This window comes from Ichthyophthirius multifiliis, assembly GCF_000220395.1.
Source record: "Ichthyophthirius multifiliis unplaced genomic scaffold scaff_1120509250845, whole genome shotgun sequence".
Classification (NCBI taxonomy): domain Eukaryota; phylum Ciliophora; class Oligohymenophorea; order Hymenostomatida; genus Ichthyophthirius; species Ichthyophthirius multifiliis.
In genome coordinates this window covers 198,046-211,520 of record NW_004086444.1, presented here as the reverse complement: position 1 = coordinate 211,520, position 13,475 = coordinate 198,046, and the positions used below count along the sequence as shown (strand labels likewise).

At 17.5% G+C, this 13,475-nt stretch overlaps 3 protein-coding genes across 3 annotated transcripts, besides 24 other annotated features; 2 read left to right on the top strand and 1 right to left on the bottom strand. All coding sequences in view use genetic code 6, as the record gives it.

Moving 5' to 3' along the window:
• Positions 1 to 670: 670 nt before the first annotated feature.
• Positions 671 to 3,020, top strand: IMG5_100490 (hypothetical protein). Its single transcript, XM_004035337.1, has 10 exons — positions 671 to 851; positions 895 to 1,020; positions 1,069 to 1,117; positions 1,153 to 1,236; positions 1,289 to 1,404; positions 1,471 to 1,594; positions 1,650 to 2,280; positions 2,332 to 2,636; positions 2,685 to 2,869; positions 2,909 to 3,020. The coding sequence occupies exons 1-10, from the start codon at positions 756 to 758 to the stop codon at positions 2,999 to 3,001; spliced, it is 1,809 nt and encodes a 602-aa protein (XP_004035385.1). The 5' UTR covers positions 671 to 755; the 3' UTR covers positions 3,002 to 3,020.
• A 122-nt stretch (positions 3,021 to 3,142) lies between these two features.
• Positions 3,143 to 3,188: a microsatellite.
• Positions 3,189 to 3,419: 231 nt separating this feature from the next.
• On the bottom strand, positions 3,420 to 9,140 carry IMG5_100480 (PAS domain S-box family protein; the record flags this gene model as incomplete). Its single annotated transcript, XM_004035336.1, has 10 exons — positions 3,420 to 3,527; positions 3,585 to 3,772; positions 3,825 to 4,023; positions 4,064 to 4,219; positions 4,261 to 4,652; positions 4,720 to 5,453; positions 5,523 to 6,394; positions 6,479 to 7,956; positions 8,107 to 8,577; positions 8,663 to 9,140. 10 exons carry the CDS (start codon positions 9,138 to 9,140, stop codon positions 3,420 to 3,422), a joined length of 5,076 nt encoding a protein of 1,691 aa, XP_004035384.1.
• Positions 4,221 to 4,259: a microsatellite.
• Positions 4,641 to 4,718: a microsatellite.
• Positions 6,408 to 6,470: a microsatellite.
• Positions 6,416 to 6,475: a microsatellite.
• Positions 7,659 to 7,723: a microsatellite.
• Positions 7,676 to 7,722: a microsatellite.
• Positions 7,679 to 7,726: a microsatellite.
• Positions 8,111 to 8,157: a microsatellite.
• A 209-nt stretch (positions 9,141 to 9,349) lies between the features above and the next one.
• Positions 9,350 to 9,388: a microsatellite.
• Positions 9,380 to 9,418: a microsatellite.
• Positions 9,419 to 9,516: 98 nt separating this feature from the next.
• Positions 9,517 to 9,563: a microsatellite.
• Positions 9,518 to 9,564: a microsatellite.
• A 691-nt stretch (positions 9,565 to 10,255) lies between these two features.
• Positions 10,256 to 10,284: a microsatellite.
• Positions 10,285 to 10,525: 241 nt separating this feature from the next.
• IMG5_100470 (protein kinase domain protein) lies at positions 10,526 to 11,798 on the top strand (the record flags this gene model as incomplete). Its single annotated transcript, XM_004035335.1, has 3 exons — positions 10,526 to 10,752; positions 10,888 to 11,045; positions 11,101 to 11,798. 3 exons carry the CDS (start codon positions 10,526 to 10,528, stop codon positions 11,796 to 11,798), a joined length of 1,083 nt encoding a protein of 360 aa, XP_004035383.1.
• Positions 11,799 to 12,115: 317 nt separating this feature from the next.
• Positions 12,116 to 12,181: a microsatellite.
• A 121-nt stretch (positions 12,182 to 12,302) lies between these two features.
• Positions 12,303 to 12,350: a microsatellite.
• A 35-nt stretch (positions 12,351 to 12,385) lies between these two features.
• Positions 12,386 to 12,460: a microsatellite.
• Positions 12,390 to 12,431: a microsatellite.
• Positions 12,413 to 12,472: a microsatellite.
• Positions 12,421 to 12,465: a microsatellite.
• Positions 12,473 to 13,240: 768 nt separating the features above from the next.
• Positions 13,241 to 13,303: a microsatellite.
• An 83-nt stretch (positions 13,304 to 13,386) lies between these two features.
• Positions 13,387 to 13,427: a microsatellite.
• A 12-nt stretch (positions 13,428 to 13,439) lies between these two features.
• Positions 13,440 to 13,475: part of a microsatellite that runs on past the window's edge.
• Positions 13,454 to 13,475: part of a microsatellite that runs on past the window's edge.

Below are 13,475 nucleotides of genomic sequence, written 5' to 3'. Positions count from 1 at the left end.
CACCGTATTCAGGACCGCACCAATTTCCGTAGGTAAATTGAAGTATATTTATGGGTTTTTGTATTTTGTTTTTAATGTTTTAATTTTTTAGTTTTTAGAATTTTATTAAATTTGGTTTTATTTTTTATAATTATTGGATTCTTTAATTTAATGTATATATTTAATTTTTATGTATTATGTGTATTTTTTCGCCTTCTTCGAAGTATTTTATTGTTATCTAATTTTAGTTGGTGATAGAGGGCTATTTTTTTCTGAAATTAAATAAATTATTATTAGGTTAATCGTAGTCATAATTTATTAATTATATTAGAATTATTATTAAAAAAAATACAAATATTAGATAAATAATTTATTTATTTTTATAAATCATTTCTATTTAACTAAATACTTTTTTCTTAATTAAATTGAATATAAAATAAAAATTATATTTTTTAATTGATCGTTAACAATTTTTATATATATTAATTTTATATATAAGCTATGTATTACATATTTATTATGAAATATATAATATTAATATATTTATTCAATATTTAAAAATAAATATATATTTTCTTATACTAAATTCTCTATTTAATTAATGTTTTAGATTTAATTATTTTATTTGTTTTTTATATTAATTTTTTTTATTAATATATTTATTATAAAACCTAATCTTGATTTAATTCATAAAAATTTTTTACAATAGATTTGTTATTATAAATTCATAAATTATATATTTTATAAAAAAAGAGATATTAAAACATTTAATTAAAATGTAAAACGTAGACTAAAAATTAATTAAAATACGAGAACTTCTTAAAAAAAAAAATATCGATGCTTATTTAGTCCCTCACGATGATGCTCATAATGTAAAATTAAAAATATATATAAAAAAATACTAATATAAATAAGAGCGAATATATAGCTGCTTCTGACGAAAGACTTGCTTATATTTCTAACTTTAAAGGTTCTGCTGGCTTTGCTCTAATAACTTAGGAAAAAGCTTTTTTATGGGTCGATTCAAGATATTGGCTCGATGTAAAATAAAAATTTGATTTCTTTTATTAATTCATAAAATATTTAAAGGCTGAAAAAAATCTTGATTAAGGTTGGGAAATGAAAAAATTAGGAATAGGTATTTATTTTATTATTTTAAACTAAATAAAAAAGGATAAGTACCATGGACTTAAGATGTAAGCGTTTTACTTAATAAGGGTTCGAAAATTGGATATGACCCATTATTAGTTAGTACAGGTTAAATAAATATATTTTTAAAAAAATAATCTTTAATTTAAATATTTGTTAGATCTTATTGTAAATAGATAGAAATTTTTTGAAAAACACAATATATAACTAGAGGCTATTGAATAAAATCTTGTAGATGAAATATGGGAAAATAAATAAGAAGATAATATCGAATAAGTTAAGACTAGAAAAAAAAAAAATCTATTTACATATATACAAATTTATTATTAAAAAAAAATATAGATTATAATACATGAATTATAGTATGTAGGATAATCTACAGGGGAAAAAATAAATTTGATTTCTCAAAAAGTAAAAGAGATAAACGCATAAATGATTTTAACTGGTAAATTAGACGAAATAGCTTGTAAAATAAAATATTTTTTTTAAAAAAAAAAAACTTTTTTATTGTAAATAAAAAGGGATTTTAAATTTAAGAGGATAAGATATATAATTTAATCCAGTTTTTAAATCTTTTTTGATAATAAATTTTAATTTTAATTAAAACTCATATTGTGGTACACTTTATGTAGATTAGAGAAAAATAAATAAAGAAGTAGAATACTATTTAAAAGAAAATCACATTAATATGTCCAGTTACTAAAAGATATTTGAAGATTTACCGAATTTTTAAAAAATAGCAATCCATGAAGGCGAAATAAATTACAAAATTACTACTAATTTGAACTAGTAGGAAATTATTAAAATGTCTGGAACAGGAATTATAAATAAATTAAAAGGCATAAAAACACCTACTTAGGTTTAAGGATTTAGAGATTGTAATATTCGAGACGGGGTTTCTTTAGTAAGTTATTTGGCCTGGCTTGAACATGAATTAGTCATTAAGAAAAATTAAAATTTAAACGAATATACAGCAGCACTTGTTTTGGAAGAAAAAAGACTCAAAAATGATAAAAATAAAGGGCTTTCCTTTGAAACTATATCTTCTGTAGGGCCTAATGCAGCAATTGTGCATTATAAACCATGTGAAAAAACAGCTGCTTTATTAAAGCCTAACTTAATTTATTTGTTAGATTCTGGAGCTTAATATTTGTATATTTTTTTAAAAAAATTAATTTTATAAAATATGTAATATATATATAGAGATGGAACTACTGATGTAACCAGAACTTTACATTTCGGAAATGCTAGTAATGAAGAAAAAGATGCTTATACAAGAGTTTTGTTAGGAAACATAGATGTTTAGAGAGTTTAATGGCCTTCAAAATCTCTAATTGCAGGAAGCGATATTGACGTTTTAGCCAGAAGACATTTATGGGCTAATTATATGGACTACGGTCATGGCACAGGACATGGTATTGGGCATTTTTTAAATGTACATGAAGGACCTCATGGAATCAGTAAATATAGAAATGAACCACTTTTAGAAGGAATGATTGTTTCTGATGGTATATTTAACTATATTTTTTATAATATATTGTAATAAATTTTTAAAGAACCTGGATATTATAAAGATGGAGAATTTGGTATTAGAATTGAGGATGATTTAGTAGTTATTAATAAAGGAAATGAATTTTTAGGTTTCGAAAATTTAACTTTGTGTCCTTACGATAGAAATTTGATTGATTATACTTTATTAACAAAAAATGATGCTTAATTTGTTGATTAATATCATTAATAAGTAAAAAAAAAAATTACATTAAATGATGTTTATTTATAGGTATGGAATAAATTATCACCAGTACTAAAATAATAAAATGATTAAATAGCTTTAGATTGGCTTAAGAAAAATACTTAACCTTTACCTGTTTGAAAATGATAATTTAATATTTAAAATAAATATATATATATATATATTTTATTTTAATTTAAATAAAAAAAAAAATTAAAATAAAATATATATAAAAATAAATACAAATTTATTTATATATAATTATAATATTTTTTTTTATATATATATATATATTTAAATATATAAATATTTTAATATGTATTATTTTTTTTAAAAAAATTAATATCTAGTTTTATTTTATTTTTACTTTATTTTATTTTTTATTTTATTAACAAAAATTATTTTGATATAATGCTAATTTTTACATAAAATAATAATGATTAAATATTCTTTTATAAAAAAACAAAATTTAAAATTTAATTTTTATTATAGTCATGATATGGAATTTATATTTATATTTTAATTATAAAAATACATAGAATAAAATTAATATTTTATCTCATATTTTTTTTTCCAGAATAATATCTTTAATAAAAATAGCTATATTTTATACTTTTGTCATTTCGTCGACAGGTATGAAAGAAAGTAAACACTTAGTTGACCATATCTATATTTAATATTTTTTTTTTAAAAAAGAAATTTAAAAAATTATTTTTAAAAATACTTCTTTATTTAAATGTTGTAAAAAAGGTAACCAATATATTAATAATCCTACTAAAAGACAAACAATAAATATAACAAGTAACATTACTCTTTAAACTTTGAAATTATTAATTGAATATTCGTTTTATTTCATAAACTATTCTTATAAATACCTATAAGCCGATTTCAAATAAATAACTTAAATACTATCTTTTTATTAAAAATAAAAATACAGGGTTTTTAATTTTACAAAAAATATTACTTAATTCATAGGAATCATTTAATCTTAAAAGATTTAATAAATTATTTTATTATATACTTATGTCACGATTTTATATTTTTACATAGCCTTTAAATTAAGTAAAATTAAATTAAGTAGTAGGATTTTTAATAATCCAATCATACCTATCTTTAAAATATCTAATTAATTAAAAAAATCTTACAGTAACTGTAATAATACCCTAAAAAAAAAATGAAAATTATATAAAAATGAATTTTTACCTATTTAACAATCTAATATTGAAAATTATCACATTCGTTTTAACTCACAGACTTTCTTTCAACCATAATATTACATGGATCTTTGAACATAATATTTTCAAATGAATCTTAATATCCAATAGAAGTATCAAAAACAGGACTATTTAATGCATGTTACTAAAAAAATTATAAAAATATAAAAAAATAAAAAAATATACTTAATGAATAGTAGCATCTACATTAAAAAAATTTTCAATCATTTAAGCAACTTAATTTTCTGCTTGTCCGTTAAGAAAAGCTTAACCTTTATTAATGAATAATTACTTTTATCCATTTAAAGCTAAAGAATAAAATCCTTCTGAAAAATTTGTACAGTTAAATTCAAGTAATAATTATGACATTATTGATAATTAATTTCTTTCTAAAAAATAATTAACAAAGAAATAAACTTCAAAAAATATGGAAATTAAAAGCATTTTGAAAAAGAATCCGAAAGTACCTCTATCAGCGTTTTTGAATTTTTTTCTTTTTTTACCAAAAATTGAACCTTTTTAATCATCAAAATCATCTTTATCATCAATAAAAGCATAACCTTCACTATATATATCATCTATATTTAATATATATATATATATATATATATATATATATATATATATATATATATATATGTATACCTTCTTCTCCTGTATTAATTTAAGCTATAAAATTCTCACAACTTGTATACAAATATTTTGATGTTTTTTCTGATATATCTAAGAAAACTGAAAGTATAATTTACTTCGCGAAGATAGTTTTTCCTAATAAAAAAGTTAAAATAACCGAAAATATAAGCATAATACAAATCGATACAATGAGAAAAATTATCTAATAATTTTGCATATGATATATATTATCAATTAATGAGGCATTTTTTTCATCCATTATAGTTAAAATTTTAACCGAATAATCATTTAATCCATTAAATTATATATAAAAATTATCTGTCTATTAATTCTTTATAAAATCTAAATTCTATTATATAATAGCATGTGCTCTTGATATTATTTATTCAGTTACAGAGTTTATATTTAAGGATGTTTTTTATTAATTCTCTAAATATTAAATATCTACAATTTTATCTGAAGAACTCTATAAATTTATCAAATTCTAATTTAAATCTTTCAGTTCGTTTATTGTGTTTAATATTCTTTCTTTTAAAGCTGTAAAATCTGATTATTTATCAGGATTTGCAACACTTTGTATTTTATATTAAGGAATTCGAATATCTAAAGCTAATAAATTAATTTCTCTTATATAGGAAATCATTTCGTTTATACAAGCAAGTCTTTAAGACTCTAATTAAACTTTCTAATATCCATCTTTTTAGGTTAGAATATAATTATTATTTATACCAAATTCTATACATGATCTATAATATATTTATATATATATAAGTATTATTATTATATTTAAATAATTTATATTTTATTATTTATACATCATTATCATAATTATAATAACAAAAATAGAGAAATATTTTAATTATTAAACAATAATTGATTCTGATTATTTATCTAGTTCATCATTTAAAGCTCTAGAGTAATCAAAAGCATTAATATTACCCTTTGATTCCGTTAAATTTAACTAATTTTATTTATTTTTATAATTTTAGTGTTATTGTTATTCTTCTAATTTATCATCTTCCATATTTTCTTCATCTTCATCCTATTCATCATCTTTATATTTTTCTATATCCTATAATTAATTATTAACCAATCTATAAGTCTTAATGCCTTCACAATAATTTTTTTTTATTTAAAATTCAAGTTATTATTAACTAGCTTAATTATTTTATTTTTCCTCATTAATTTAATTTGATTTTAAAAAAACGATATTATTATTTAAATATTAGGAAAGATTATTCGCATTTTCAAATTTACTATCATTTCCTTACTATATCTAACTCTAATCAAATTAAGTAGTTTCAATATTATTATTTTAATCTGAATAATTTTCACTTTCGATAAATTACCCATTATATAATATATCTTCATCTTCCTATATATGTAGTTTAAACTAAAAAGCACCTAATATTTATTTTTTTTCACTTAAAACTAAAGTCGTTTAAGTTATTTTAGATTTTTATGATTTTAAAGGTTTGTCTTGGATTTATTCTATTTTAAATATATTTCCGAGTTTATCATCACCTTTATATTTAAATTTTATATCTTACATTTAAACAAGTAATTTTGTCATTTTGTCACTTTTACCGAAAATAACTGAATCGTCATGAAATTTCGGAAATGTATAATTTATTATTTTCCCTTATTTACTCAAACATTCCTATCTATAATCGTCAATATCTTCAAACTATATATATCAAATTATAAAATATATAAATTTATATATATATATATATATATTATTATATATATATATATATATTTATATCACTATTTTTTAAATGGAAATTTATTATAATGTAATAATTTTTATATCTATTCCTAATATATTTATACAAGCTTTTTTATAAAAAATTTTAGAATAATAAAATTTATGTCTACATATATTTTTAATTTTACATGATGAAATATCTTTTATTATACCTTTTTCATCACTTTAAATATAGGCAATATTTTTAATAGCTTTTTCTTTTTTAAAAATTCCCAAATACTCATTTCCATCTTTAATTGCATGATAGACAGGTTATATCTTTAATGTAATTGGAAAAATATATTACTATTTATTTTTGCCTTAAATATGTAAAATTTTCTCTCTAACACTAATATCTTATGGTTGTTATGTGCCATTTTTAGTTTCTTTTTCAATATAATATTTTAAAATATCCTAATGATGTTACATATATATAATAGGCTATAGCATTGTGACATTTTTATTAATCAAATCCTATTTATTGTATCCAAAAAGACTTGCTAAAGTCAAATTACAAGTCAAAAGTTCTCCTAATTTTTCATCTTCCATTGTCATAAATGCGATTCCATCTTCTTTTCCATCTAAATTAATTTCAGAAGTATAGCCTATATGAAACTCTTTTTTATTGAGAATATTTTACTCTATTTTATTTGCTTTTTCTAACAATAGTACACCGTTTTTTTTATCATTAAAAATATCAATTAAATACTTCGAATAAACTCTCAAAACTTTCGGAATTTGTTCACCTTTTCCTCTTGTGATTTTTTTCTACATAGTATCAACTAACTATTTTAAAGGGAATAATTTACTGCCAATATCATATAATTTTATCAAATCAGGTTTTTCATCTGAAAACTAACTCCAAAATTCCATTAATAAAGCCACAGTTTATTCCATAGCAAGTTTAAAATTATTAATTTCACTCTCTTAGGTCTTTTAATTTCCATAATCATCATCATTATTGCTTAATTCGCAAATTTCATTCTCTATAACCTTCTTTATATAATACAAAATAAACTTTTCATCAAAAGATTGCTTGAAACTTTCAGCTTCTATAATTTAATTTAAGGCATGTTATTTGCTTTTGATTACTTTCATTAAATATACAGCATAGTTTATTCTAAGGTTTATGTTTGTAGGGAATTTAAGGATGTTTTATTCAAATAATTTACATAACGTTTCTTAACAAAATTAATATCTCTTATCTTATCTTTAATAATTATTATTATTATTGTTATTTTAATTATTATTATTATTATTTTATTTATTGTTTTTTTTTGCTTATTCATGTTCATTTTTTTTTAATATCACTGAAAATTTTACCTTTTTTAATGGACAAACTGCATTTAAACAAGTTTTGTTATGAAATTCTATATATCCGTTTAGAAGTTGACCCGATTTAGTTTTTTTTATATCATTATAGACAAGTTTTTGAACATATATAACATGATCAATTACTTCTTGTGGATCTTCGAATTTATTTACGTTTATATTTATTGCTGCTTCACCCTTTTTATTTTATTTATTTTTCATATTATTTTTAATACTTTTATTTTATCAGTCGGATTCCAAAAAATTATAAAAAATAATAAAGGTAAACCTGTTAACCAGGCATAAATTATTCCATGAAATATTCTTTTTTCAGTTACCTTTTTTATTAAATATATTTATATATTTATAAAATATAATATATATCTATATATATATGGATTATTTTACACAAGCTATAGCTAACATTATAGCTGTCCAAGTATTTACTGATTATAAATAGGACCATACTTTCTAAATAATAATATTATTAAAAGGTGAATTTATATGTATCATATAGAATACAAAAGCACTTCCAATTAAATAGATAACTACTATAAAATTAGTTTAGTTAGCTCCGTTAAGGAAATTTAGGCTAAATATAAGAACTGTTTCGTAGATAATTAAAGTAATATTTCCTCGGTTATTTTTTTTAGAATTACCTTTGAATTCGTTATATATTCCATCAAAATATAAATATCCGAAAATAAAAATGAATAACAAAAGCATTATAATACAAAATATTGATACTGAAAAATAAAATATATGCATTCCCTATTAATATTTAAATTATTTAAGAGATATTTAAATAACTTTTATTATAAAAATAAATAAAAAATACACTAAAGCATTATATATCCTTATACAAACTAACATATTTAAAACTAGTTTAATTACTTTCTCCAGAGCAATTTACTATAATTAAAAAGACATCCAAGAAAGGCATATAGAGTATATTTATTAATAAATTAGTAGTAATAACTATAAAATTGGTAACTAAATTTGGAAAAATCTTTTATCTATTTAAAGTAACACAACAATATAAAAAGCAAAGTGAATATATTAATTTTATTATAAAACCAATATAAAATACAATTAAACATATATTCCATGTTTAAGATCTATATATATGGAAAATACCTACATATCCGAATACTTAGGCTGCATTATTAGCTAAATTACTATCCCAAAGTTTACTTACCTTTTTATTATATTTAAAAAAAAAAAAAAAATATAAAAAGTTAATTACAATTGGATGAAATGCAAAATAAATAATTTAGAAATACTAAATTATTGCTAGTATGGTATTTATAGATAAGCTTAACTCATCATGTTTTAATATTATAAATAAAAATTCAAAACAGAGATTTAACATACTTTTTTAAGAACTATTTAATGAGCTTATTTAATTTGATTTTTAATTCAGTAAGCCTACTGATTCTACATCTTATTCATTATTCATCTAATTTTTTATAAATAAATATTTTTATTATATATATATATATATATTTTATTTTTTTGTTTTTTTAAATAGAGTAGAGAACCTTAAGGTATTTATATTCTTTAGAAAATTAATTACAAAATTGTTTTTTAATAATATTAATGTTTTTAAATTATTATTAAAATAAAATAGGTATTTTTATAAAAAAAATATTAATTAATAATGCAAAACTTTTGATTTTTAATACCAAGAAATGTTTTAATATTTAAAAATAGAAAATTTTTAAAATCATTTATAAAAAGCAAATACTTAAATAAATAAAAAAATAAAGAAAAATAAAACAAAAAAATAATAAAAACTTAATTTAAAATTCAATTATTTGACAATATTAAAAGCTTAGGCTATGAATTTTTAAATATAATGTTTTATTTGTTATATAATAGAAATATTAAAATTTAACTTTAATAAAAAATAAGATTATTTTAATAGAATAATTTCATTATTAAAAAATAAGAAAAAAAAATCTTTATTTTTTAATTTTAATTAATTTATACTATATATTACTTACTTTTATTTAAAAAATTTATAAAACTGGTAAAATTAATTAGAAATTTATTAGAAAATAAAAAATATAAATTAGGCGTATATTTTAATTAAACATAAATTTAAAACTTTTATTTTTTTATAAAAATTGGCAAGTATATTAATAAAAAAAAATATAAACCTAATTAATAAAAAAAATTATTTAAAAATTATAAATTAAAAATATCAAAGTTACTCGTAATTTAATATTAATATAATATTCTATTTTATTTATAAAAAAAGTAAAATTTATTAAATTGATTATATTAAAATAAATATCTATTTACTAATTTTTTTTTATATTATATGAAAATAAATATGTTTCATGTCCTTTAATAAATTTAAATAAAATAAATATATATCTTTTTTTTTTTGTAGAATTAATTTTATATTTAAATTTATAATAATTAATGTATTTATTATTTATTTCGAAGACAAAATGAAAAATATAAAAAAATTAATCCATAAATATGTTAAGCAATATGTTAAGCAATATATAAAAATACCAATTTAAAAATATTTATTGTATACTAAAATCTCAAATTTAGTAAAATGCGCATATAAATGTTATAATTCAATCGAATAATATTCTGCATTATATATATATCTATAAATATATATTAGTCAAATATTTTTTATTAAAAATAAATAAAAATAAACTTGAAAAACTAACTAAATAAAAAAAAATCTAATAATAAAAAAAAAAATATAGAAAATAGGGATAAATATGTGTAAAGATGTGTAGTCATAATAACTCTCATGAAGCTAATTAAACCTAATAAAATGCCAAAAATCAAACTGAATAAAAATCATAAAATCAATTATTAGAATAAGCCCAAACCTCAGCCTCAAACTTTCCTTAAGAATTTACATCTCCAATATCCTTATAAGACTAAGACCATAACAAATAATTAAGCTATAATGATTTCGAGAAAATCGACTTTTTAGGCGAAGGGGCTTACGGGTAAGTATTATTAGTAAAAAAAAAATCTAATGGTAAAATATTTGCAATGAAAATAGTAAAAAAAGATAAAATACTCGAAATGAATTTAAAAAGGAAAATGATAGTTGAAAAAAACGTTTTATTGAAAAATAAAAGCCCTTTTTTGGTAAGACTAAGATACAGTTTTCAAACTAATAATAAGCTTTACTTAGTTATGGAATATTGTCCTGGAGGTGAATTGTATACTTATTTGGCTAGAAATAAAAGATTTTCTATTGAATTATCTAAATTTATAGCTGCTGAAGTAGTTTTGGGTATTTTTTTTTAAAAAAAAATTGTTTTGTTTTTTTTCATAAAATCAAATAAAAGGAATGGAATATTTAAATAATAATATGAAAATTATATATAGAGATCTAAAACCTGAAAATATTTTAGTTACAGAGGATGGGCATTTAAAAATTACAGATTTTGGACTTAGTAAATAAATGGTAAACGAAGATGAACTGTCCTTTACTTTTATAGGAACTCCTGAATATATAGCACCAGAAGTTATTAAGAGTAAATAATCAAATAATAGATTAGGATATAATGCTTCAATTGATATATGGGCTTTTGGTGTTTTTTTATATGAAATTATATTCGGAATGCCTCCTTTTAGGGATAAATAAAGAAATTGGTATTCCATTATGAAACAAATATTAGCAAATAATCCTAATTTTATAACTGGATTTAATGAAGAAGCAGTTGATTTGATTAAAAGTTGCTTAAATTCAGATCCGGAAAAAAGACTAAGTTGGAGTGTTATAAAATAACATAAATTTTTTGAAAATATTGATTGGAAGAAATTATATAAAAAAGAATATGAAAGTCCTTTGAAGTAGTTCATTATTAAAAAAAAATAAGATGATAAGCTTACTAGACAAAAGCCTATTTTCGAAACTCTGGATTAAAAATAAATGCCAGGATTTGAAGGATTCACTTATAATCCATAAGATGGGCTTACTTATAATCCAGAAGGATTAATTTGTAGTTAAGAAGGTATTATTTTTAAATCTGAAGAAAATTGATAAATTTTATTATATTTATTTTTTAATAATTATTGATTCTATTATTTATTTATATTTATATTTCATTTCATTCTTTTAAATTGATTCTAATTTATATTTTTTAATTTGTTTATTTTTTATATCATAAAAAAATATATATATGTTTATATAAATATAAGATATATTTTTGTTTTAAATATATTATAAATTCAATTTTTTAAAAATTTTAATTCAAATTTTATATTTGTTAATTATAATAAATTTTGTTTTTTTTTATTAATATTTTTATACTTATTTTTTAATAATTATTATTAACTTGAATAAAAATTATTTAACTAAATTATATAAATAAAGAAAAAAAAAAATTCTAATAATTAAAAAAAAAAAAAAAAAAAATTATAATATAGATTAAAAATATTTATATAATATATAAAACTTTTTAAATTTTTATTTATTTGAAATATAAATTAAATATTATAAACAAATAAAAGAAATAATTGATTAAAAATATTTAAAAAGATATAATAAAATATAATATAGAATTAAAATAAAATATATAAATTTAAAATTAATTAAGAAAGCCAAAATATAATAATAATAATAATAATTATAATATATATATATAAATATATAAATATATAAATATATAAATATTTATATTTTTTATATAAATTTATATATATTTTTAATTTTTTTTATTATTTTGATAATTAAGATTTAATATATAATAATTATGATTATATTTTTTATAAGTAATTTTTTTATACTAAGATTTCTAATAAATATATTAAAAAAATAATAATATGATTATACTATATAATACATTTATTTAAATTTAAATCATTTTTTAAAAAAAATTAAAAAATAATATAAACTACTCAGTTTATAATATAATAAATTGTATTGAAATTAATATCAATATTTTAAAGTCTATAAAGATTTTTTTTTATTTTTTTCCTATTTTATTTATAAAAAAATAAAATTAATTATTTAAATTTAAAATTATGATAATTCCTTTTAAGTTGTTATTAAAAAATTTAAAAGTTTTTAGAAATTATAGAATAAATATTTAAAAAAAAATATATTTAAGTTAAAATAATTATTTTAAATGAATGCTAATATTATTTTTTCAATTAGGTTTAAGTTTTTATTTTATTTTTATTAAAAAAATTTAAAAAAATAATAAAGATATATTTTTATATATATATATATCTAAAAATTTAATCTAAAATAAATTAAATAAAAGAACATAATCAGTAATTTATAAAGAAAAAAAAAAAAAATTATAATATTAATAATTATATAAAAATTAAACATTATTAATGATTTTTTTATAATAAAAATATATAGAAAATAACAATATAAAATGTTAATTTAATAGTTTATATGAAAACTATAAAAAAAATTTATTAGAAATATTTTAAAAATATATTTAGTTTATGATAAAATAAAAAACAAAAATTAATATATATTTATAAAAATATATAATATATATTATATTTTATAAAAATTATGTTTATTAAAATGAAATAACTTAAAATATAACTTTAATTATGAAATTAAAATATATATTGTATAAAGAAAAAATAAAATAAAATATATAAACAATATATATAAATATATAATTTAAATATAAAAATAAATCATTTAGTAGTAAACTTTATATTAATATTTTTAAATTAATAAAAAAAAAAATTA